Source organism: Chamaea fasciata, unplaced genomic scaffold (genome assembly GCF_029207755.1).
Source record: "Chamaea fasciata isolate MVZ Bird 193981 ecotype frontalis unplaced genomic scaffold, bChaFas1.0.hap1 SCAF_4, whole genome shotgun sequence".
NCBI lineage: Eukaryota > Metazoa > Chordata > Aves > Passeriformes > Sylviidae > Chamaea > Chamaea fasciata.
The window spans coordinates 54,090,316-54,113,425 of NW_027094089.1; the positions used below are offsets into that span (position 1 = coordinate 54,090,316).

Here is a 23,110-nt window from a genome sequence, read left to right on the forward strand (position 1 = left end):
CTGTTACATTAAAAAAGCACTAACAGCACTGACCAGACAGGCTGCAAACTCCTTCAGTCTCAACATCTCTCTGTGCAGCAGAGTGCAACATCAGCCAAGAATGCCACTCAGCTGATGCTGGTCTCTTCTACCACAAGCAATGCTAATCCAGCAAACAACCGGGACAGGCAGGGCACATGTGGAATAATAGCCCAAGATCTGATGCAATTTCTTAAGCGATGTTAGTTTCCCTCTGCCTATTTCATTGCTCTATTTTTGTTTAGTTCAGCTGGCTTCAAGAAAAAAAAGAAACATGTCCTTTGGGATCACTGAAAGCTAAGAGCAATGCAGTAAGGCCTAACCAGGCTGGTTTATATCTGCAACTTTTAGCAATAAACAAAGATGGTTTTCATTATACCTGTTAATTTATTACCCTGTGGCACTGCAGAACAAAGTATTTTGGAGTCTTGTAGAGAAAAGGAAAAAATAAAAGAAAGTGTGCCTCAGAGCCAATAGCAAGCTGTATCTCCATCTTTCAAACAGAAGAAAAGCTTATTTCCCGCAAACACTTAAGCTGATAAAATGGCACTGAGGCCAGCTGCAAATTCAGTGCCTGCAAGCAGCAATCCAAACCTACTGTGGCTGGCAATCCCAGCAGCCTTGTCATGCTCTTCCAAGTGCCGTCACCAAGGTCTTTGACTCTCTGTACTGATTTGCACTCTGCCTTATCATGAGTGTTAAAGACCTTGGTGACATCTCTGGACAGAGACGTAACAAGTGGAAACAGAGAGGGCACCTGGCAGCTCCCTGCAAAATTGATTATGTTATGGTATGTGTGTGCCTGCACGTAGATTTCACTGCTCAGGACCTCAGGACTTGCTGGAAGCAGCCACACAACAGCAGTGCCCATAGAGCTGTGTATGCTGAACTCCCTCACACCAGCACCTAACCCTTTATCCTGGCATCCTGGCCAAAAAAGGTGCTACATGTAGCAGTACTGGACTGTTCCCTACTGATAACACCTTCACCAACAGAGAGCTCTTCTCTGCTGTTCCTCCTCAAACTCCTGCACAAACAGCCATGTTATGAGGAATTATCTCCCACCTTATCAAGAAACACCTAAGGTACACAGCCTGTTGGAATGAGTGAACAGTGTGGCCTGAAAAAAAACCTTCGTGTCCAACCTAGTCTTTAACAAAGGCACTAATTGGCACACACCTCTGCAAGCAACATGAGCAATCTGCCATCTTAAGTAGGTTTCTTGTCCCCAAGGTTCAGCTCATGCCTAACTTCAGATCAGATGACTAAGAGTCACACCTTGAACATTAGTTTGTGAGGGTTGTTCTAAAGAAGGTTCAAGTGAAAGGACTTTGGCAAATGCTCTCTGAACAGATTCAGACATCAGAAGACAGATACAGACATGAATGCTCCGCATGACTAGCATTAACTCAAATTTACCTGTTAGCAATGAGAGATCAACTACTGGGAGTCTGTTTCAAAATCATCAGGAAGTAGTAGGAAGAGTGTGCAACAGGAGAAGGGAGCTGCAGACACTACAACAGAGTTCATGTCACACATCAAGGAGCATGAAGTCCATCCTACTGAGGAAGCTGCAGAGTTGCACCTGTCTGCACCCTAAATTCACATGTCCTCAGGTCCAGGACAGAGTTAAAACATACAGGACACTATAACGTTTTCAATCATTAGCTTATTGATAATTAGCCCTCCTGCTACTGGGGGAAACACATGTATAAAGACAGTGCTTCCAGGCTAGGTGGTGCACTTACATCTGACATCCACTTCTACTTTTCTCCTTATGTTCTCAGAGTCACTGGAGGAAATGCCCCAGAGTGAAGAGGATTTGCATCTCTCACACCTCATCGTCAACAGCAACTGAGAGTTGACCTTCCTTGCATAGGAATCTAAGCACTTCTAAGTATAAATACATGAGTGTTTCTAAGATTAGAGGATGCTGTTTAACGCATGCTGTCAGAATGAATCACACAGCCAAGGAGTGGGCAGCAGGGTCCACCAAGCTGGATGGGTTTGTAAATGAGCATGAGAAAGACAAACAGGCTTTGTTCTCCAAAACCCTTACCAACAATGGACATTCTGTCCTTCTAATGACACAGAGGTTTGATTTTTTGATTACACATTTGAAATATAATCTGTGATGACTGGGTCTGAGGCTTGTTTTTGGAGTCAGTCCACTAGTCTTTACAGGAGAGAGAAACATGAGCCTTCTGACTTTCAGCTTGTATAGTATTCCATATGCAAAACTCTTCTTGAAATCAATGCTCCCCCTCAGACCTTCCCAGCAGCAAGAACTTCAACTTACAGCTTTGAAAGTGTTGTTGTAAATGTCCATATCCGACATTCACTGCATGTCTCAATATAAAACACCACACCAGGATCTACTCTCTTTGAGACAGTTAACTCACCAATGAAAGTGTGAAAGTAGTAATACTAAAGAGCAAAATACTGCTACTAGAAGAGTAAAACCAGTAACAACAATATCTGTCATTCTGATGGAGAGAGCTTGTTCCCAGCAAATTAAACCAAACAATTGAAGATATCCATGTAAACAATATTAAACTTCTCCTTGGGAAATCGTCATCTTAACTCGTTTTGTCTGTGTTCATTATGTGTCCATCTCTGCACAAAGGGTTCACTCTGCATCCTCTCCCCTCTGAAGCTGCAGCAGATATAGTTAAAGGCATGAGAATGTCACTCACCAGTTCTCTGAATAAAAAGAGAGGAGGCCTGGTGCTATGGATACTGAGCTCCTCAGCAAGGAGGAGTGTCCTTTACACACAAGTATCAACCAAGGGTCAAGAGTCAGTAGACCACAGTACCACATGCAGATCTGATCACATCAGAATTCTACACAGCCCTGAAGGGGAGAGAGGGGGGTTAAATATCCAAGACAAGTACCTTGCACAGTCCATGTCTGTACATACATTCAGCACATACCTGCCAACCAGTCACTAACAGTACAGATTATTCCAGGGTGACCTGCAATGTACTAAGCAACACAGAAAAGAATGTAAGAACACCATCTCTGCTTTAGGTGTGCTCAGTACACAGTACACATATGATACTATTCACATCAGATATTTTTCTTCCTGCAGCCTGTCTGAGCCATCCTCAAATGATGAGAGCTAAGAACTATTGCTGTGAAACCAAGGACAATTTCCACAAAACACTAAAATACCAACTTAAGCTGCTCTACATGCTGCATAAAGGCTGTAGGTAAAGACCCCCAACAGCTGTGCTCCCTTTTCTATTTCCCTGCTGTATGTCTTTCTAAACCATTACTCTCCATTGCTTCCACTAGACACATGTCACACTAACACAGCAGCCAAGATAGATAATCTTTCAGGGAAGAATATGCCAAAAAACTTTTTACAAGGTGCCACACCAAAGAGACTGGGCAATAAAGCTCTGTTCAGTCTCAAGAAATGTGGCAGCTCTGCTGCAAGCTTCCCATGTGATCTCACACTACTCAGTTATTCATCTGCACGGGATGGGAAGATACACCATCTTCTCACACAACCTAAAAATGGGAGGATTAAAATTTTTCATAGGAAATAGGGATGTGAAAGTCTCCAGACAATTTTCTTTTGTACCCTGTCATTCAAAATCCTGCCAGACAATATCAGAGTATACTACACCGAACAGTCATATAGGAACAATAACAGCAACAAAAACCACACACAAGAAGGGAAATGGATATTTCATTGTCAGATAATACCTAGCTTTGAGTTTGTAAATTAGAGGCCAATGTCAGCTTTTCCCCATCTGTGTTCTTCCAGCACACCTCCTTCTGGAGCTCAAGGGGTAGAACACTAAATTGTAGTTACACTGTGTTCACTGCTTCACAAAATATCAAAATAACTAATGCTTTCCAAAAGACACACTACTTCAGCTCCGTTGAGAAAACAACCACTTTGACTAACTTCAGCACACCCAGGATTATAATTTCACATCCAAAACAGCTGCTGTTCTTGTCATTACACACCACGCCTCTTTTCTTCCACCAAATAAATTAAAGAGCACACAGAGCTCTGAACAGGAAAGGCTTATGGTACTTCTGCAGGATTGGAAAAGGTTTGATTAACTTTAAGTTATAATCGAACACATTCCTGAAATTTACGCGGACATGGAATTAACCAGGCCAGAAACACCAGATAATGACTATCAGGCTGTTACCTAAGTCAGAGGAATTTCCCAATCCACGTAGTTTTCCCAGGACCTTCTGGACATCCTTTATACTCGTGTCCTGTTGGCTGTACAACAATAACCTCCTGGCATCCAAAAACAGGCGGGAAACACTGCAGGAAAACAGAAAAACAACTAAGTAGTCATCAGCTCTGTGAGCCACCATCCACAGATACAGTTTTCCATACCAATTCCAAACCTTAATCCCCTTTAGTTATGTCACTCTAGTACAAAAAACTCTTCCTTCAGTGACTACCTGTGACAATCCAAAGCGCCTAACAAAAGATGTCTGCTAATGCAGGGTCAATCTAAGTTACACTGGGAATATCGTGTATTTGAAAGCATTTTTAGGACTGGGATGGAGAGGGCTTCCTTCTGCCTATAAACTGCTGCTTCTTAGAAGCACAATAATTAAAGAATATCCTTGCTCCTTTCAAATGGTCCTCCAGGTTGCAGACACTCTGCATTAAGCCTATCTTTCCTGACACCATGAATGCAGCAAGTAAGGCAAGGCATAGGAAAGCTGGCCATAAACCATGCTTCCTGCATCACGTTAGCTAGTAACAGGTAATCAACATCAGGATTATTCCCTAAACCTGTTTAACTGCCTCTCACTCTACACTGTTCAGAGGTTCATTAACCAGGGAAAACAATGCTCTGGAAAAGGAGCATCTTAAAAAGCCTTACTTTTTATGGATCAAATACTGAGCCCAGGTAAGAGAATGGACTCAGTCCTTACCCAAGCAAAGCTTTTCATTCACCAAGAGCTTCAGGTGCTTGGACATGGGAATTCTGGACACCTACCAGCTAGTCTCTATGAACTTGGTAACTGGAGAATTTGGTACTTCAGAAGTTGTAGTAATTACAAAACCCTCACACAGTGTAAGATTTCACAAGTGATAGGTAACTTCTAAATATCCCTTTACCCCATGTTTCCTCAAGAACACAGGGGAGACAAAAGTAGACAGACTCACATGGAGGCATTGAAGTTTCCAACAATACCCGGGGACTCCCCAGGAGTTGGGTAGCGGAAACATGGGTTGTTGGCATTGCAGATGATCCCCTGTATCCATGGCAAGGTTCCTGCTGAAGGCATAGCTTTATTTGGAAAGTGACCTAGAACAGAAACACAGGAGTTAGGACACAAACACATGATAAAAGCCTCTACTGTACAGCATTGTATTTGAAGAGCAGCGCTAACCCTGCACTGGTTACTGCCCCAAAGCGCTATGAAAGAGCAGAATAGCCAGCACTAAGAAGGACTGAGCTTGTATTAGACTCTCTACACTCCTCTTTCAAATCTTTTTGCTGAAGTCTAAACCTTTCTACTAAAGAACTAATGAAGTCATAGGCCAGAGTTTACATCCTGTTAAAGAACAAAGCAGTAACAAACTACTAATGGTAGATCTCCACCAGCATGCCACTTGTATACTTGTAAATCCCATACACCCCAATGACTGGGAAAGAAAGGCCACCCTTGCATAATCCTGCACCTTATATCCTGCAGCTGTCAGGCTGCTTTTTGCAAAGAGCTTGCTCATCAGCCCCACACTAGGGAAGGGATCCCAGAGGAATGTTATGCCCCTCCCCCAGTATCTCAAAGCTCAATAGGAGGATCAGATGACCACCCTCCCTCTGGTGCCCACCTCATCCTCCCAGCATGTCTGCAATCACTCAGGGCAGCTGGCTCCCTACCTCCACAACCTCAATGGAAGTACCAAAGCCCAAGAAAGAAGCAGTATCAAAGCTGTTAAATTACAGCAAGGCTGATTAATGTGGGTGGCTGAAGGAAGATGGAAATCTTATCAGCCATCTCAGGAAAAAGCCAAGGACTCTGTGCAGGAGAAAGGTTAAGGAAATGAAGGTTTATCATTTCCAGTACCCAGGGAACTCTTGCTCCTACTTCTCTGTTAAAAATAGATGAGCTTTTTACCCGACCAGTCTGACTTTTGTTTCATTTTGCTTTTTTGTTCTTCTTGGCTGAGGGGCTTGGGGAGAGGGTGAGGAGGGAGAAGGAAGAAAAATGCTAAGACTTTCAGATTCTTCGTAAAATTTCCCAGAGAATCACCTTCTCTGTCCTCCATGCCTTTCCTTTTACACTGTTAGGAACTCCAAGAAATGTTCAGAGCAATGTAGAAAGAGGAGTGGCACACAAGAGTTTGTGTGATGCATGTAACACCAGTTTCTCCAAGAGTAAAGGAGTAATCTGTTTGTTTTAAATCAGATGAGATACACAGAAAATAGTGCAACAGCACATAATTTTCAATTACATTGGTGCAAACATTTAGCTTTCCGGAAGATATTAGTTACTTCTTGTCAGATTATCTTCCTCCCACTGCCAAAAAACTGCATTTTGAATACATTGAAGGGTCACAAGAACAGAAAAAGAAAAGTTCTACATTACACAAGGCACCACTCTGGTCCAATAGCAACCTAATATGTCTTCCCTGACTAGTCTGGTGAAAGCCACGTAACTATCCCTTCAAAGTTAACCATTCCTCCATGTTTTAAGAGAGAATTTCCTCACACTAAGCCTTGTTAGAAACAAAAAGCCCTGACAACAGTCCAATTCTTGGTTCTTTTCAAACAGGGAAAGAAAACTGAAAATTTTACTTGTTTTTTGAACGTGACTGCCATTAAAATACTGAGGCTATGTGGAGGCTACAAAACACTTGCACATGGCTCTGTTACTACTATCACCAGGCATCACCTACAAGTGATTTCATAACAGCATACAACACTGCCACTATAGATAACAATCCTACTTCCCTTAAGGCATCCACAGGGTTGCCAAGGAGTTCGTCATCAACCCAAAAGCCTTCATTTTTTCTGTATCTGCTCACAGTTCAGCAAAACCTGCTTCACATCACAACATATCCACATCTGACAGCATAAGTGAACATTCAGTGAAACCAATCCAGACAACACAGTTTAGAAACCTATTTACAGAAGCTCTTCAAAAAATGAAGAGGAATTAGCCATGGAAGTGAATTAAAAGTTACCAGATGCCTTGCGGTATATAACTGCTGACGACAACGTAAAAAGGTGAACAAAGCAGTAACAGTCAACATAAATGGCAAGGGAAAAGGATGGCAGGCAAAAGACTCAAAACTATAGTTATGACACCATGGTGCCAGAGCAAATGTTTTACAAGAAGGCTACTAACTAGAAAGATCAAACCAAGTAGTTCCATGAAATCACAGCTCTTGCTAGGTTCGAGTTTATATACAGCCCTGAAATTATTAACAATGACGTTGCTAGGTATTTATGAAAGCTGAGGAGAGTGCTTATTGCTTCTCTTCAGCTTCGTGTCTATATTACAGATATCTCTCCTAATGTCACCGTAACATTCAGTCTGAAGAGGCAGTTCAAATTCCATGAGAATTAACTTAGAGAAGCTTCAACTATGCTGTCGAGTGCTGAAAAAGCGAGTTAGGCAGTATATGAGATCAGCAGAGTCCAAAGTGTAATGGGAAACTGCAAACACTAACACCTCAGCTTTTAAAGATACCAGCTTGAACACCCAGCAAACAGCACAGAATACCCCAGCCACTGCAAAGACAGGCTAAGTGCTGTAAAAGGGAGTTCTTTCCTCATTTTAAGAAAGAGGGCCCTTAAGAAACTTGTTTTTGCTGACTCTTAAACCTTACCTTGCAATAATCACGTTAAGGAAAAATAAACAGAGAGCTCTTCCACAATCAGTTAATTGCAGTATCAAGCTGTCACCAAACACAGTAAAACAACATCATGTTGCTAATAAACAAGTCATGCTTCCTAAACCAAATGGCAACTAAAGAGGCCTACATATAGTCATTTATAAAGAACAAACTTCCTTTGAAAGAAAAGCAGAAATGTGCCCATTTAGGGTAAAGAGAAAAATAGAATTTTTTTTGTCAGTAGTGTATGACTGCTGAATCTACTAAATGCAGAGCTGACACTAATCGTTTGAAGGAATGGAATTGCTCTTTAACGTGATACATTAATGCACTTTACTACCTGGAAACAAGATTGCTTTCTTAGAAATCGGAACACTGCATTCTTTTATGCTAAGTCACACACAGATCAAAAAAGAAAAATGAAATTGAGCTTCTGAGCAGGTTTTACAGATATGTCAGAGTCGTACAGCAAATTGTCAGGTAATATAAATGCAAAATGAGAAATAGCAAGAAAAAGAGTAGCAACATATAGTCCTGGAGCAACATCATCAGGTAACTACAGATCCTGAGTTGGAAGCAAAGGAGTTATGAAGCCCTCCGGCAGATTTCTGACTGGAGTAGGGAACCACTGGTCTCTGCATCTTGCCAGCTGCATTATTATGTTCTAACCATGAAACAACAAGCATTCTGGGTGCAGCTGCTGTGTTTGATACTTACATTCATGCTGCTCATAGGGCGGATATGAAAGTCTTACAGAGATCAGGATGAAGAAGATAAACAGAGGCCAGGCAACTTCGATCAGCAGCTGGAACTGAAAACAAAGGCTAAGTATTAAGACATCATATTCAAAATAAAGGTCAGAACAGAAGTTCTAGGACAATCCACTTGTAAGCCAGAACAGTTTTGCAAGCACTGTCTTACTTTGCTGTGCCTACACATTCCAGGATCAAGAAGTTTGTTCCTACAACTTCAGAGGATAATCTGCAAAGAATTACAATTTTTTCTTATTGATATGTGGCAGTCATTCAACAAAAATGGATATGCCTAAGAGCTACTTTTGGCTTCTTTTTATAGTTTTCTGTCCCCTGACTGAAAGAAACCTTCCAATGAATCTTTCTAGCAATGAGCTGAAAGTTTTATCCTATATTTTGAGGTAGTAGGATACTTATATCCCACTCACACAGTAGACCATTAATCTTCTACCTTAACACATCAGGCATAGAAACTATGCAGATGCATGCTATGCCAACTGCAGAAATATATTGGTATCTAGAAAGCAGAGCTACTAAGTTTAGGCTCATATCTAGTTTCTGTTTTGCTCTGATTTATGTTTTTTCCTGAAAGTAGGCAGCACCCTCTGGTGCAGGTCATCTACAGAAAGGCAGTGAGTATTAGGTAAGTAAATAAATAACTTGGTTATTTAGAGGGATGAGACAAGAAGAAGAAAAGGCCTGCTATTAGATATACAACATTTCTTAGACAGAGAATTGAAGTGCAGGAAAATTCAGTGAGATGTGTCACATCCCACAGGAGCATGTGGACAAAGCAACTCTCCAGCCTAGAGCTTCTGAGAGACAAGCTGAAGTCTCCCAGACTTCAGCTTCACTAGCCACACCTCTACTTTCCCACTCCGGAAAGACTGCCCAAACATGTATTTTCAGTAAGCTATGAGACAAGGAAAACCTGAAAGCTTTTTATGCTGCTACTTCATATGTTTCTCATCTATTTCTAGTAGGAGAACAGAGTGCTTGCTTGGTCAAATGAAGAAAAATCTTTTCTGCTTCTTTCCTGAAAACTCAGTCTTTTCCAAGAGGTCTACATCATTCTCCTTAAAAGCCAGAGTGTAAGACCTGCAACCCAGTGGGAGGCAGAATCCCCACTCAAACACCCATAAGCATGTTCCATCATTAACAGCTAAAATTGGACTCTTAACACTCAGCACAAGACACTCCATGCAAACTTTGAGGTGAGAGACTTCTAGGTAACTACTGTACCTCAAAATAAGGTCACTCTGTAAAAACAAGGGCATTAAAACAAAGGCCACTTGATCTAGCAGAAGAAATTATGTAGGATGGCTTTTCACAGATACCTTTCATAGCTGACATCAAATAGCACCCCTATCTAAAACGCATAAAATTTGAGCATCAGTCTCCCAGGCACTCCTGGTAACAGTGCCAGTCTCTCAAAGACAGTTTTGAAATACTGTTACCCACTGGATCCTGAGATTAGCTTGGCTAGTTAGAGTATGGTGCTAATAACACCAAGGTTGCCAATGGGCCGTTCACTCAGGAGCTGGGCTTGATGATCCTTGTGGGTGTCTTCCAACTCAGAATATTCTGTCATTTGGTATTGTCATGCACACACTGTACAACTACTGAGTAAGAAACTCCACTGGGACCACGCTAACAGAGGTGCCAGGAAGATGCCTCAGCATCTTTGGTCTCTTATTACAATAAACAGTGTAGAGGCAGCACACATTCAGCCATTAACACTGACAACCTGCTTCCATCTGCACTAAACAGTGCTCTGACTCGCAGAGATCCAAGATGTTTAGATCTAGTAGTGATAATTTGTCTACTCCTGTTTTCAGGATACCCTTACAGCGGCTGCCAGGATGGCATAGCAGGACTTTTCTCCACCACTTGACAGAAAAGCAGCTATGAAACCATGATAAGTCCATTCCATCTTCCAGCATCAATGGTCATGCTCTAGCACACATCACAGCCCTCTGTCACCCTGGCTGTAGGCAAGCAGCATGCAATCCCAAGCAACTGCTGCTACACTGTTCAGGGAAGACCAATGTCAGCTGGGTTTGTGGAGGCTTCCTGGGGTGACCAGTGTGGACAGAGAGCCTCTCGCAGCCCTTCAACTGCTACAGAACCAATGTGAAAATGCTGCCCTTGAGCTCATGCCCTGGATTGCTCAGAGAAATACCAGCCCCAGCCACACCACACCAGGGTGGACAGCAGTGCCCAACACCCTGTTGCTGAAGGGGGAACTGGCCACCTGCACACACAGCTGCTCTTCTGCACACCTGGTTACACAGTCACAGAGGTAACCACACGTGTGCTGCACACGCAACACACCTGACCTGGCACATCAACAGGCTCAGGGAGCATAGAGAAAGGAGGGATGCAGCTTGGACTGATCAAGTTGTACCTTTACAGCTGAAGGCAGACATCATAGCAGACACCAAAATGCTACACTGTGAGAGACAGCTGGCAACTGCTGCATCAGAGGTTTGCACAGGGACAAGATCAGAGTGTCAGGAGTATGTCAGTAGAGACTCCTCAGCAAGTCTCTTGTGCTGCTCAACAAAACCTAAGTTATCTTCCTTTGCTTCTAAAGGTCACCAGGTTCTCTCCCCTACTGCTTCCTGACCCTGCAGTGACAGCACTTTTCATCCATTGTGGCCTTTCCAGACAAAGACACAAAGATACTAAAAGGGAACATGTCTCACTGAGATTCATTTTAAGTAGATATTGAAAAAGCAAGTCTCCTCTGCCACTTTTGTGCTGCAACAACTGGCCCAGTAAATAATGAAATGAATCTTCAATCACCCAACCCCTCATCTATCCCTGCCCCATCTGGAGTTGAAGAAGGAACATCCCATTTGCACACAGCAGGTGAATTCAGCTAAGAACAAATTAGTCCTAGTTTTACCAAGGTTAATCCCTAAAGCATGCCAAATTTATACCAGCTGCCTGATTCAGGATGCCATTAAACACTGAGCTCTACATTGTGTCAACAGGAAATCTGTTGAGCAAGAACTAAGCAGACAATCACCCCATCCCACTGTCAACTCCCCTTCCCACCTTTATGGTCCAGTTTCAATGCAGGGAGCTACCAGAAGCTGACCAGTCTCTCCATGCAAGTTTGAAGTGTCTCCTCACTTGCAAGAAAGCAGGGAGAGAAATGTTTTTACACAGTGACCCCTGAACATGATTTTCTTTCCTCTCTCCCCATGTGAGCTCCTTCCCCCCACTCCAGTGCTGTTGGAAGTTATCCAGTATAAAGTAACACTTGAACTGCACACATCAGGGTGAGCTTTGAACCCAGCTTTCGCAATGCAGCCCAAACTCACAGCAACCAACAGGGCGGTTCAGTGGGAAGCCAAGGCTAGCCCACATTTTTCACAAGAAGGGTAAGGATCAAACTATTTCTAGGCTACACCTTCAGTAAGTACAAATAGGAGAGAGCCTTCATCAGCACAACCCAACTCAAGGACAACAGTCTCCTAACAGGAAAGCAAAGAGATGAAGAACTATGTAGCTGTGACAACAGCAAGGTGAGAGGAGATGCTCCGCTCCTTCTCTGCCATTTCCTGTTAAGTGGGCTTCTCCTCATGACATCTTCAGGTAAATCCCAAATGAGAACCATTAATGAAAAAACCACCACATGACTGAGGAATCCCACAAAAACAAGCCATGTCTCAGGCCTTCACTATGAATTGACTAATAATCAGTGTGGAATAGAGATTATGAACACTTTCATGCCCTCTGGGATCCTTGATAGGAAACCAGCACAGCAGCTGCCAGAAGGTACCAAGAAATAGCTGAGGAGATCCAGAATGGTTAGCCTTCTGCATTTCTCTGGCACTCTCAAAGGATATGAATGCACCTCTGCTGCCCAGTAAACCTACAGCTACCTTGACATGACACACATGCTAAACTGAGACCTTTTCACACCCGATGCAATACTGGGGTTGTTCAGCCTGGAGAAACACTCTTTAAAACCACCTGAAATGAGGTTATAGCAAGATAGAGATTGTTGTCCCAGGGGACTAGTAACAGGTCTAGAGGACATGGCTTCCAGTTGTATCAGGGGTCAGGTTAGACATCAGGAACAATTTTTACACTGCAGGGGTGGTCAGGCATTGGGATAGGCTGTGCAGGGAGGTGGGGCAGTTGCTGTCCCTGGAAGTGTTCAAAAAATGACTGGACATGGCACTTAGTGTTAAGAGTTTAGTTGGCATGGTGGTGTTCAGACAAAGGCTGGATTTGATGATCTTGGAGGCCTTTTCTAAACTTAATGACTCCATGATTCTAATGCTTTCAGAAGATTCTGCCAAAAAAAATACCAAGCCATCATTCTTAGTATAAAATCCAGTTCCTCTGAAATAGCTTCCTGGTTTAAACATCACTCCAGAAAATCCCACAACGTTCTAGAATTCCCCGACTTTTTGAAGGCAGTCTGGTAACAAGTGAAAGTTAGACCTCTAGTAGCAAGACAGGAAGAGTGTTTTTAGCTCTTAGGGCCTAAGGTTACATGGGCAATAGCTGAGAAGAGCCAACCTTAAAGAGTCACAGCCAGTTTTAAGACTACTTCCTCAGCTTCAATTGTAACATTTTTCTAAACTATGAGGCTGTTCACAAGGCTAGGATGTGACCGACACCCAGAGAGACAACAGCCTCACACCTTGCAGTTGACACAGCCCATGACCTCTCTGGTGGGCAGTCCTTTCCTGGGAGATCAAGATCCATGAAAGGCAAAAACACGTAAAACAAAAACTTTGTCATCATTGGCAGTTCTGTTTATATACAAGAAAAGACAGAGGCTATGAGCCCCTTTTGTCTGTTCCATTTAAGAATGGACTAATTCCAGCTCTGAATTCACTGGACCCAAGTCCTCTAAAAACAAGCCTCAGACACCTGAGTGAAGACTTCAGGGACTGTGACCATTACCAGCAGTGAATATGATAGCCTTTCCTCCCTTGTGACACTGAGTTTCTAAAACAACCCAGCCCAACTAGCTGGCAAGCAACCTGACATTTGCAGCATTCAGAAAGCTTATCAGAGACCACTTTCCATTCACCACTTCAGTAATTCATCTTTCTTTCACATTCCCTACTGATACCTCCTCAAGGTCAGATCTAACAGGCCAAATCCTCTGAACAAGCCTGTTGCACAAATCATGCCCTTGTCCAACACAGGTATTCCCTAAAACCCTAGAGGTTCAATACCTTGTTTTCTCAGACTTTTAGCCATTTGCAAGAGGTACAGTATCCTATGAGGTCTCACTCTAAAGGCAAAAGAATTTTAAGAACACCCTACTGGATCCACACTCTTGTGCCCTTTTTATCACAAAGAGAAACCCTTCTTACGTATTTTCTATTATTTACAGGTAAATTTCCATACTGTTAACAGATGGTAAGGACAGCATTCTAGCCACTCAGAACACACCTTGGCAGAAGAACATCAGCTGCCTGGGTTTATCCTCATGCCAACACAAGAAGATGTCATCCTCATGCCAGCCACTTAATCTATACCTTCTGTTGTAAAGTTACATAGCAGGTTTGGGATTCTCTAAACAATTAAAGTGACTGGAAATGTCTGCTCTTGGCTCTGCTGCTTCTGCCATTAGGAAATGGCAGGATTTTGTTGCCGTTGTTGCAGTCTGCAGCATTCAGAAGGTTTTAGACTCACAGGCACATCCTTGCAGCCTGGCAATGCCTCATCCATAGAGTGGAGAAGGTCTCAGCACGGGTTTTCATTTCACATCTTTGTTGCTGAACACAGCAGTCATGCATCCACGCTGCCTGATCTAACACCAGTGTTTCATACTCCAACTCTCTCTCACACTAGAATTCAGGACAGAAGTCTTGAGCACCTTCAAGCCCTCTGGCTTCTGTTCATCCACCACTCTCCCCAGTTTGAAAAGGGTCTCTCCAAAGCCAGATCTGCCACTCAGCCAGGGATCACTAGAGGACGAATATTAAGTAAGATACAGGAGATTACCCTGGTTTTCTTGAAAAGCTGCAGAGTCCTGTAAGCTACAAGACTGTAACTTAAGATCTCCAAACACCCTTGGGCTAATACTCACAGTCTGTCTTCTTCTGTAGGTAAAGTTCTTCCATAGCAGCAATCCCAGCTGTGTCCAGAAAGTCATCTTCCTTCAGCAAAATCAGAAGCTCCCTTTGTGTAGCAGCAGCAGAGCACAGTACAGATTTTGTGGCCAGGCATTAACTAGTGAAAGAAAAGAAAAACAGGAAAAATGTTGAAAGGGAAAAGTTCTGTCATTCAAAATGGAAAAGGCAACAAGCTAGGGAAAGACAAGAGGCTGCACTCTGTGACCTTGCAGGCCCTCCATGGAACACCCCACTGCCTTCTTTCTTGCCCCATGCACTCCAGCCAGTCTCATGGGTCTCAGTAAGCTCAGATGTAGACTCACTGTTTATCTCAGAGATCCAAAGCACAAAAAGAGGCTTGCAACACAATTCTCTAATTTTCTGCCCCAGAAATTCCAAGAGAAGGACAGCCCAGATTGAGAATAACTAACAGGCTTGAAAAATTACTTAAAAGATCCCTCTGAATAAGAATAAGCCATACAATTCAACCCTTTTCCTTAAAGCTTCTTTCCATATCTACTTTTATAATGGTGAAAAGCTGTCTGTCAAATTAGGAAAGCCTTTGTTCTGAAGTCCAGTCAACACCACCTCTAGGAGAAAGTGCTGTGCATTTAACAGGCAAGGGAGAAATGCCCATTCTTGAAGGTAAGTGACTAAGAAGAATGCTAAGAGTTGTTAACATTTAGATGAAGTAAATGGAAAATTGTTGTTTAGTCAGTGTTTAGGTCTTGCAACCACCAGGCCTCCAACACTGTTGTGAATTAGATGCATTAAGTGTCTGTCTTGCTACAGTATGAGAGCACAGAGGACTAAAAAATATTAATTATAATTATTTTAAAAAATTAATCTCTTTCGTGGCAATTAATAAGAGCATACTATAGGCTTGGTACACATACCTTTCCAGCATGGCTCAATCTTTAAGCTCTAAGGTGAGCTTTCAATATATTAGTCAAATGTCATTAAACCTTTTTTCTAGAATTAATTCAGCACACCACCATTTACTTCTGAGTTTTCAGGCCACTTCAAGTTAAGAGAAGCTGAATCCTGAGAAAGTGTCTGCACAGGAACTTAGTTATTCACATTAAATTAATTCTGATTTATGTACCTGAATACACTCTGTTGACAGGAATAAGTGATGACAACTAGCAGTTGATTCAAACACACCCCAAGAGAACCACTCTTTCCAACACCTGTCAAATTGGGAACACACATGCTTTTGACTCTGGTGTCCCACATAACAATACCCCAGCCCTAAGATTCCGAATTGCATGTCTGATTGCAAACTGCATTGAAAAGATTATCAAAAGTCCACAAATGTGCTAGGAACATAAGACGGCCTCCAGAAATACTCTGACCAGTCCTACATTGGAGGAAGACTAGATAAAAAGTTCTGGATGTGAACTTTGAGATGATGAACAATTGCCACCTTAAAGTCTCAACCAAAAGTAAATTCCATTATTACAATGACTTGCAGATTAAAAACTGGTCTCTTAATAATATAGGTCTCTCTTACAAAAAAAATTGTCCAACATGACTAACAAAAATAAATCTGTTACACTGAGTTCTGTAGATGATTACACTGTAGTATCACAACAGGACAACAGCACTTTTTAATGCCAGTACAGAGACCCAAAGAACAGTAACAGACACCTACAAAACCTTACAAACTGAACCTCATACCAGCAGTACAGTGTACAGTCAGCATGGGCTCGTTGTCTTCTGCCAGGTGTTGCTCTAACTACTGACCTCCACAGATGCTCCTTCACAGAGGTATGGCCAGCTCATCAGACAGGACAGCCATCCTTCCTTGCCCAGGGTGTCCTGCTGGCTGGAACACCCTGGCACTAACACATTGGAGATGCATGCACATCTGGCTGGCAGACCATGAATCCCCAGACATACTTAGAGAAAGGCACTTGACAGGCTACTGGCATATCCACAGCAGGGAAAAAGCCTGCCCTTCGTGGGGAATCTCAGAGGACAAATCCTGGCTGATGACTGCACCCAAAGCACACATCTGCTTACAGCCTTGGACATGGGGGGGGGAGGGGGGTCTTTGAAGCACCTCCTCTCAATTTCAGTATTACATACCTAATGCTGAAATCAACCTAGCAACAAAACTAAGTAGGGAATATTGTTACCTCTCCTTTTTACTACCTCCACTCAAGTTTCTGCATAATATTTGGGGGATTTGGCAATATGTTTACTCACTCTAAAGAGAAACTTCTCACATAGTACACAGGCACTTACTGACCACTAATGTGGCACAAAAATCTTTCTAAGAACACTATGAGAATTGCTCTTTTCAAGCGTTTTTCCACAAGGATACTGGTACTAGTCCATTTGATTTTTTGCGCTGTCCACGATGCCACAAACACAAACTTTGCTGCCTGAGTCTAATCCTGCAGCCACTGCACAAGTTTGGCATACAAGAAGAAGACTGGAAGGGACTGTACAGCCTTCTACAGTCAATAGTAGTTATGCAACAGGTGTTTTTTATCTTCAGAAGGGTGTTCAGAGTACCCATTCCACACTTCACACTCAGCCCACCAATAGTGTTAAATCTCTGCAAAAAAACTTTATTTCTAATACTTTCCAGAAATTAAAGCTAGGCACCAAAACCAGTAAGAATCAAGTGCCACAGGAAGAGTACACAAAGGATCCCATGGAGAGTCAAAGAGACTTTTAGTGTTCTCATCAATGGAATTAGACCCTACTCCTGCACCTTAATAACCTGCACAGAGGCAAAACAGAAGTTCAACCAGTCTGTGGAATGAGCAAATCAAAGGGCAGCTAGTTTAACGCACATCAGTGAAAATTCAGATACTGATCCCTTGCAATTGCATCAGTCCACAGGATGCAGAACACAGAAACACTGCTTTACAGAGGTTGTAACATTCATATCACGTCAGCAAACTGTAGTGAGCTAAGGGCACATATTTTATCATTTAACTCATCTCAGCTGATCAGCAGAAGCTTCCACAGCCAGGAAGACTCAGCTGTGCCACCTGCTTGAACTTCAGCTCTCTGGAGTCAAGCTAAACTTTACTGGGAACAAAGCAAATTATCTGGCCTGTTCTGCCTGGACAAAAGTTCAAAAAGACATAGAAGTACTGGCTTTTAAGGACTGCCCAGATGTAGGCATACCAGCTAAGTCCCTGCATAAAAGGGCATGGAGCCTTACAGTGGACTAATCACCAAGAGCACAACTCCTGAGCCTGAAGGGTATCCAATTCTTCCAGCCATGCTGGGTGACAGCTGCAATGACACTGTATGCCCCAGGCAGTATCTATTACAGACCAGGGAACAGGTTTGTTAGTAGTCACCTCTGATTTTCATCCACAGAGGCTGACATACTTGGTTCACTGCTGATACAAGTTAACAAGGTTCACTTGAATTACTGATCCATCAGAAAGCACTCAGCAAACTAGTATCAGAGGAAAATGGCTTAGCATCCTTTCGGATGTTCTTCCAGCTCACAACAGGCAAGAACTGTAAGTCAGAGATGCAGAGAACTGATCAGCCCAACACTGACAGCTTGGTTAGAACTGAAGTCTCATTTTACCTCCACTTCAGACCAAACTGGTAAGTTCAACACAGCCAGGAAATGCAACTTGTCATTTAGTACTGCAGTATCAAAACTCCATGGCTTTTATGTCTCACCTGAGTAAAATTTTGAGCCAACAGCAGGTATCAGTGATCCCCCCTGACACTCACCCAGAACTCCCTGTAGCAGAAATACTGCTTTCTGTCTAAAGTAAGAAAAGCTGCAGGAATTCATCCCCACAGCATTAGTTTTCCTGTGATACGAAGTACCACAGTACAACAGCCACTTGCACAGTTAAAGCACAGATTCCACACACTCATCCCATGGTCTGCCTTTGCAGAAGACTCCCTGCACATGACATTTTACCCTGCTGCAGAAATCCTGAACAGTCTCCTGACCTACACAGCTGCAATTTCATCTCATTTTCTGCAATTCAGAAAATTTCTCTGGAGAAAGTTAGGCTACAGGGCAACCTCTGAAAATTAGGACAATCAAACACATCCTTTGGCCAGCCCTTTCTTTAAAGAAGGGTGCTAGCCACTATTTCAAAGTAGAATGGCTGTTGAAAAGTACATTAGCTGGTATATCAACAGTCTCCAGACATAATCCCTCTTAAATAAATGTATTTTTACAGCTGTAGATTTAGAGAGTAAAAGCTCAAGTGGCAGAAAATCAGTCCCCACCCCCATGCTTGGTGTCTGTACTAAGTAAACATAAAACAGCCTTCAAAAGCAGCTTTCTGCAAACAATGCAGATGTTTGCTTTCTTTGGGGAGGCAGAAAAACCTTTCCCCGAGAGAAAAAAAAATAAATCACTATTTCAAGAGGGAAAAAAGTGAACTTACCAAACCTTACAAGACTGGAAGATTTTTGGCTCTGGCAAGACACTACAGACAATTTAAACTAAATCCTTGTCAGAAGAGCTAAAAAGCTTTCATCAGTTGATGGAAGGCTCAGTGGCCTCCATGAAATAAGGCCCTGTCCTCTCAGTCAGATTTTCCTTATCACAGAAGCTATCACCACTGGCAACTCTCCACAGATCAAGTGGCCATGGAGAGTATCAATCTAACAGCTACATATGATGCCCTTATGAGCCATAAGAGCCAGCACTTTCCTTTCTCAAAAGCACAGTCTAGAACTTCTGCTTCCTGCCCCAGACAAAAAGTTTGTACATCTGCTTAACTCCAACAGATCTTGTCTATACGAGTATCAAGTCAAATGAGACTAATTTTTGGAGAAAAGCAACTAAAACAGAAACACTGGATTTCTGCAGAAATATAGTCCTCTTTATGAATACTGATAAATGTATTGACATTTAGTTTCTTTTATGTACTCTCAAGCTGCATTTTGTGAAGGAAACAATATCATGAGCCATGGGAATTCTGCAAATCCCAGATCTAGAGTCTCCCCAGTGACCCGTATGCCATCAGTGGAGAGCAGATCCCTCTAAGGACTATGCATATGAAGGCAGTACAGAAGGGCCTGACACATGAACTGACATTCTGATCTACACAAGACAAACCACCAGAGGATTAGAGACCTGGATGGGCATTACTCTAACAGAGGTGCAATTAAGTCTAGACTCCAGAACTAAATCCCCATCTTCCAAAGCAAGGCCTAGTGCCTTGGCCACTTCTCTACCGAACACCAGGATTTCCCTTCTTCCAGTACAGTAGCTGTAACTAGAAGGAAAAAAAACCCAGTATTGATCCAGATTATGTTAAGATTAGGCTAGATAAAGAGCAGATGTGGGCAAGTGCAAGCAATTTTTCTCCTGCTGCTAGAGATCTAACTGTACATAAAACCCCCCAGCAGAAACAGGCAGTGCATAAAGAACCAAAAGTAACGTCCACTCTGATATAAAGTCACTCTAAGCTTGCAAAACCCAAAGGAACAAATCTGACATTCCCATGACTAATACTTCCAAGCAGTCTAAAAACTTACTGACATCTACTGGAGCTCTAGGACAGAGGCGAAACTGCCACCTGAACAATAACAATTTTATATAAATAACAGTATTGATCTTTTAAAGTAATCTTTTAACCCAAAGGGCCTAAATAGGTTACGAAAAGGTGCCATAAAAAGCATTAGCAGCACACAGTTCAAGCAACTCACCTAAGGCCACAAGCAAGCAAAAGCAGAGATTAGAATGAAACCATCAGATCCCACACGTCCGTCTCCGGTCTTAATCACTGCTTGAGTCTGTAGCAGTCACAACCAGCGCAGTATCAGCAGTGGAGGTGTGAGCTTTGGACCTAAGAGCTGCTGCCTGGGACAGGATCGTTATCAGTGGAGGCACAGACATTAAAAGTAGGTCTTTCATAACCTCCCCACAGAGAACACTTCCTCCCTTTTGCCAAATGAATACAGGACACAAAGTTTTCTATTCCATCTAAAGAGTCCTTCAGTGAGAAGTGCTTTCCTCTTCAAAATCACCCAGCTCATGTCACAGAGTTTACACTGACTCCTTGTTCCTAGCAATGTGACTGGAGAGCTTCTGGGTCAGCCGACAAGAATTTGATTAGGGTAACAAACAACAATATTTTAGTGGCAGTTCTTGGCAAGATCCTCTACTGGTTTACTTTGCACACTGACTACTCGGCTTTGGGTTAGGTAGTAAACAGATTTTGGTCTTGTTCTCCAGTTCTTACTAATACTGAAGGCAACTAGTAAATGGCTTTCAACATGGCCACCCAGTTGAACTCATTTTCCCTCCTTGAGAAGCATGTAAAATTTTGTAAAACTAACATTTAAAGGATAGTGCCAAAATATCAGGAAGCTGATGAAACAGTCTCATTAAATACCTCCAGCAACCTGCCACCTCTGGTCAAAGACACACAGCCTCTCACTCATCCACAGGACCTTTAAGGCACACAGTTACAAAACACCAAATAAATAATTTCACCTTGTTATTTAAGGGGGCTCCAACCTCACAGAATATTGGAGGCAACCAATGGAAAAGGACTTTCAGCACAGGCCAACAATAAAATATTTATTCACAACCTGTTCAGACTGCTGCTATGAAAACAACTAGTGAGAGAACTCAAGCTCAGTATTAGGTTCTACTTGCTGCACTAGGTACTACACAGAGAAGCAAGCCTGGATCTTGCTCTGACACAACTCAGGCTCAACATAATATCATGTTAGGAGCAGAAATCTGGCTTCCCAGCTCTTTAGGCAAAATGGCAAGGGGCTTCTGAAGTTATTTAGCCTTGGCATGAGAACTGAGTAAATGGGGATTTAATAAGTATTTCAGTATATTATGTGCTGAGCTCTTCTGAATGTTGTACTATGAACACGATGAACAGATGATCATTTTGAACGACCTGGCCCAAAATTAGTACCACGAGCACTAACATTCCTGACCCTAAACTCTTTGGAGTATCTAACTTGCCCCTCCTGTCAAAGCAAACTCCTAGGAGGCATTTCTGAGACACTGGTGAGCCTATCCTTACCAAGAAGAAAAATACCACATGGGACAGTTCCTCACACAGGAAAACACTACCTTAGAAACTGCTCCGTAATAAAGACTGAACTACATTTTTCAGAGTCCTCAGTGTCTACTTGTAACATTTACACAGATGCACATTTTCAAAAATGGCTGCTGCTTTACAACCTTCCCTTGTGACACAACATGCCAAGTAATTTTGAAAAACCTGTCACAGGTCAGCAATATCTGCCTACCAGAATGACCACAACAACTGATTCTCATTACTTCTAGCATGCTGATAGAAAGCTCATTGATTGAAAACAAGCTCATTGATGAACTCCAGTGCAATGGAAGATGTCAAGTTTGCACGCACCATAGCTGGACTTACCCTAAGGAATGCATATGCAAAGGACTGTGGCATGCACTTAGGCAAGAGGATTGCTTAAGTGTCAAGTACAATACGCAAGATGAAATGCAGTCATCTATTTTACAAAAAAAAATAGGTTCCACTAGAAGGTTGTGAAATACATGAAGGATTTCAACTTCCAACATTACACTGAGAGTCCCCTACTTCCCCCATGGAAGAAAAAAAAGGCAAGAATCTAGTCCATTCTTTGGCAAAAACAAACACAAAATGTGATCTGCTTTATCACGGCCAATGTCCAAAAATCCATAGTCCATATTAGCAGACGACTTTTTTTTTGGCTCTCAAAGAATGGCTCTTTTCTAGTGGAATGTAGAAATAATAGAACATCCTGCTAAAATAATAATTGCGACATTTGAGCTCAATTCATGCCATTAAGCTTTGATCTCTGAGCAAGCATAGTATCGTCAGCCCACAGTTTACAAAAAGCTGTACTACACAGTCCCAGTCACTTTTTCCAGCTTTTGACACATCCTGTTTAAGAACAATATAACTGCAACTAGGAAAAGGGGGTAAAGAATTTCACATTGCAAAAGGTGCCTTTCAGCAACCACAAAGGGGAGAACAGCCTTCCCAAGAAAGCAGTTTTTTCCAAAAGAAATCCACACATTCAGAAAAAAAGTTAGGACAGAAACACTTTCAACCACCACCCCTTCCACAGAACATCCTGGTCACTGAATCATTTACGCTAATCAGCCAGATACCTTGTTTTAAAAAGTGCAACACTGACAGGTGCTCCATTCACCTACTGCAGAGTCACTGAAGCATCAGACATATTTCTGTCTTCTACTGAACAAAGTTATGAAGTCTTGTGCCTTTGTCATCACATTCATAAGAACTTTCTTGGAAAGGAGTGACTTCTCCTACATCTTTTGCTTTTGGAACTTGCTGTCAACCTTGGGGCAAGATGAGGACACCAACAGTGTTCTGTACAAGATTAAATTGCAGTTTGAGTGTATGTCTGTCCTGTAACATCAAAAGAAATGGTAGTGTTATTTTTGTCTCCA

General features: G+C 42.4%; 1 protein-coding gene across 3 annotated transcripts in view; it reads right to left on the bottom strand.

The window, feature by feature from the left end:
• Nucleotides 1-23,110, bottom strand: part of ABCA1 (ATP binding cassette subfamily A member 1) — a 92,054-nt gene that overhangs the window by 61,749 nt on the left and 7,195 nt on the right. For 2 of the 3 annotated variants that reach the window (XM_066181614.1, XM_066181613.1), the window contains exons 2-5: nucleotides 14,679-14,821; nucleotides 8,574-8,667; nucleotides 5,175-5,316; nucleotides 4,192-4,313 (exon numbers count right to left, since the gene is read on the bottom strand). In XM_066181614.1, coding sequence (XP_066037711.1) covers nucleotides 4,192-4,313; nucleotides 5,175-5,316; nucleotides 8,574-8,667; nucleotides 14,679-14,744 — 424 coding nt within the window. In that variant the 5' untranslated portion in view covers nucleotides 14,745-14,821. Of the gene's footprint in view, nucleotides 1-4,191; nucleotides 4,314-5,174; nucleotides 5,317-8,573; nucleotides 8,668-14,678; nucleotides 14,822-23,110 lie in introns of those variants that run through there. The other variant, XM_066181615.1, reaches the window with a different exon arrangement.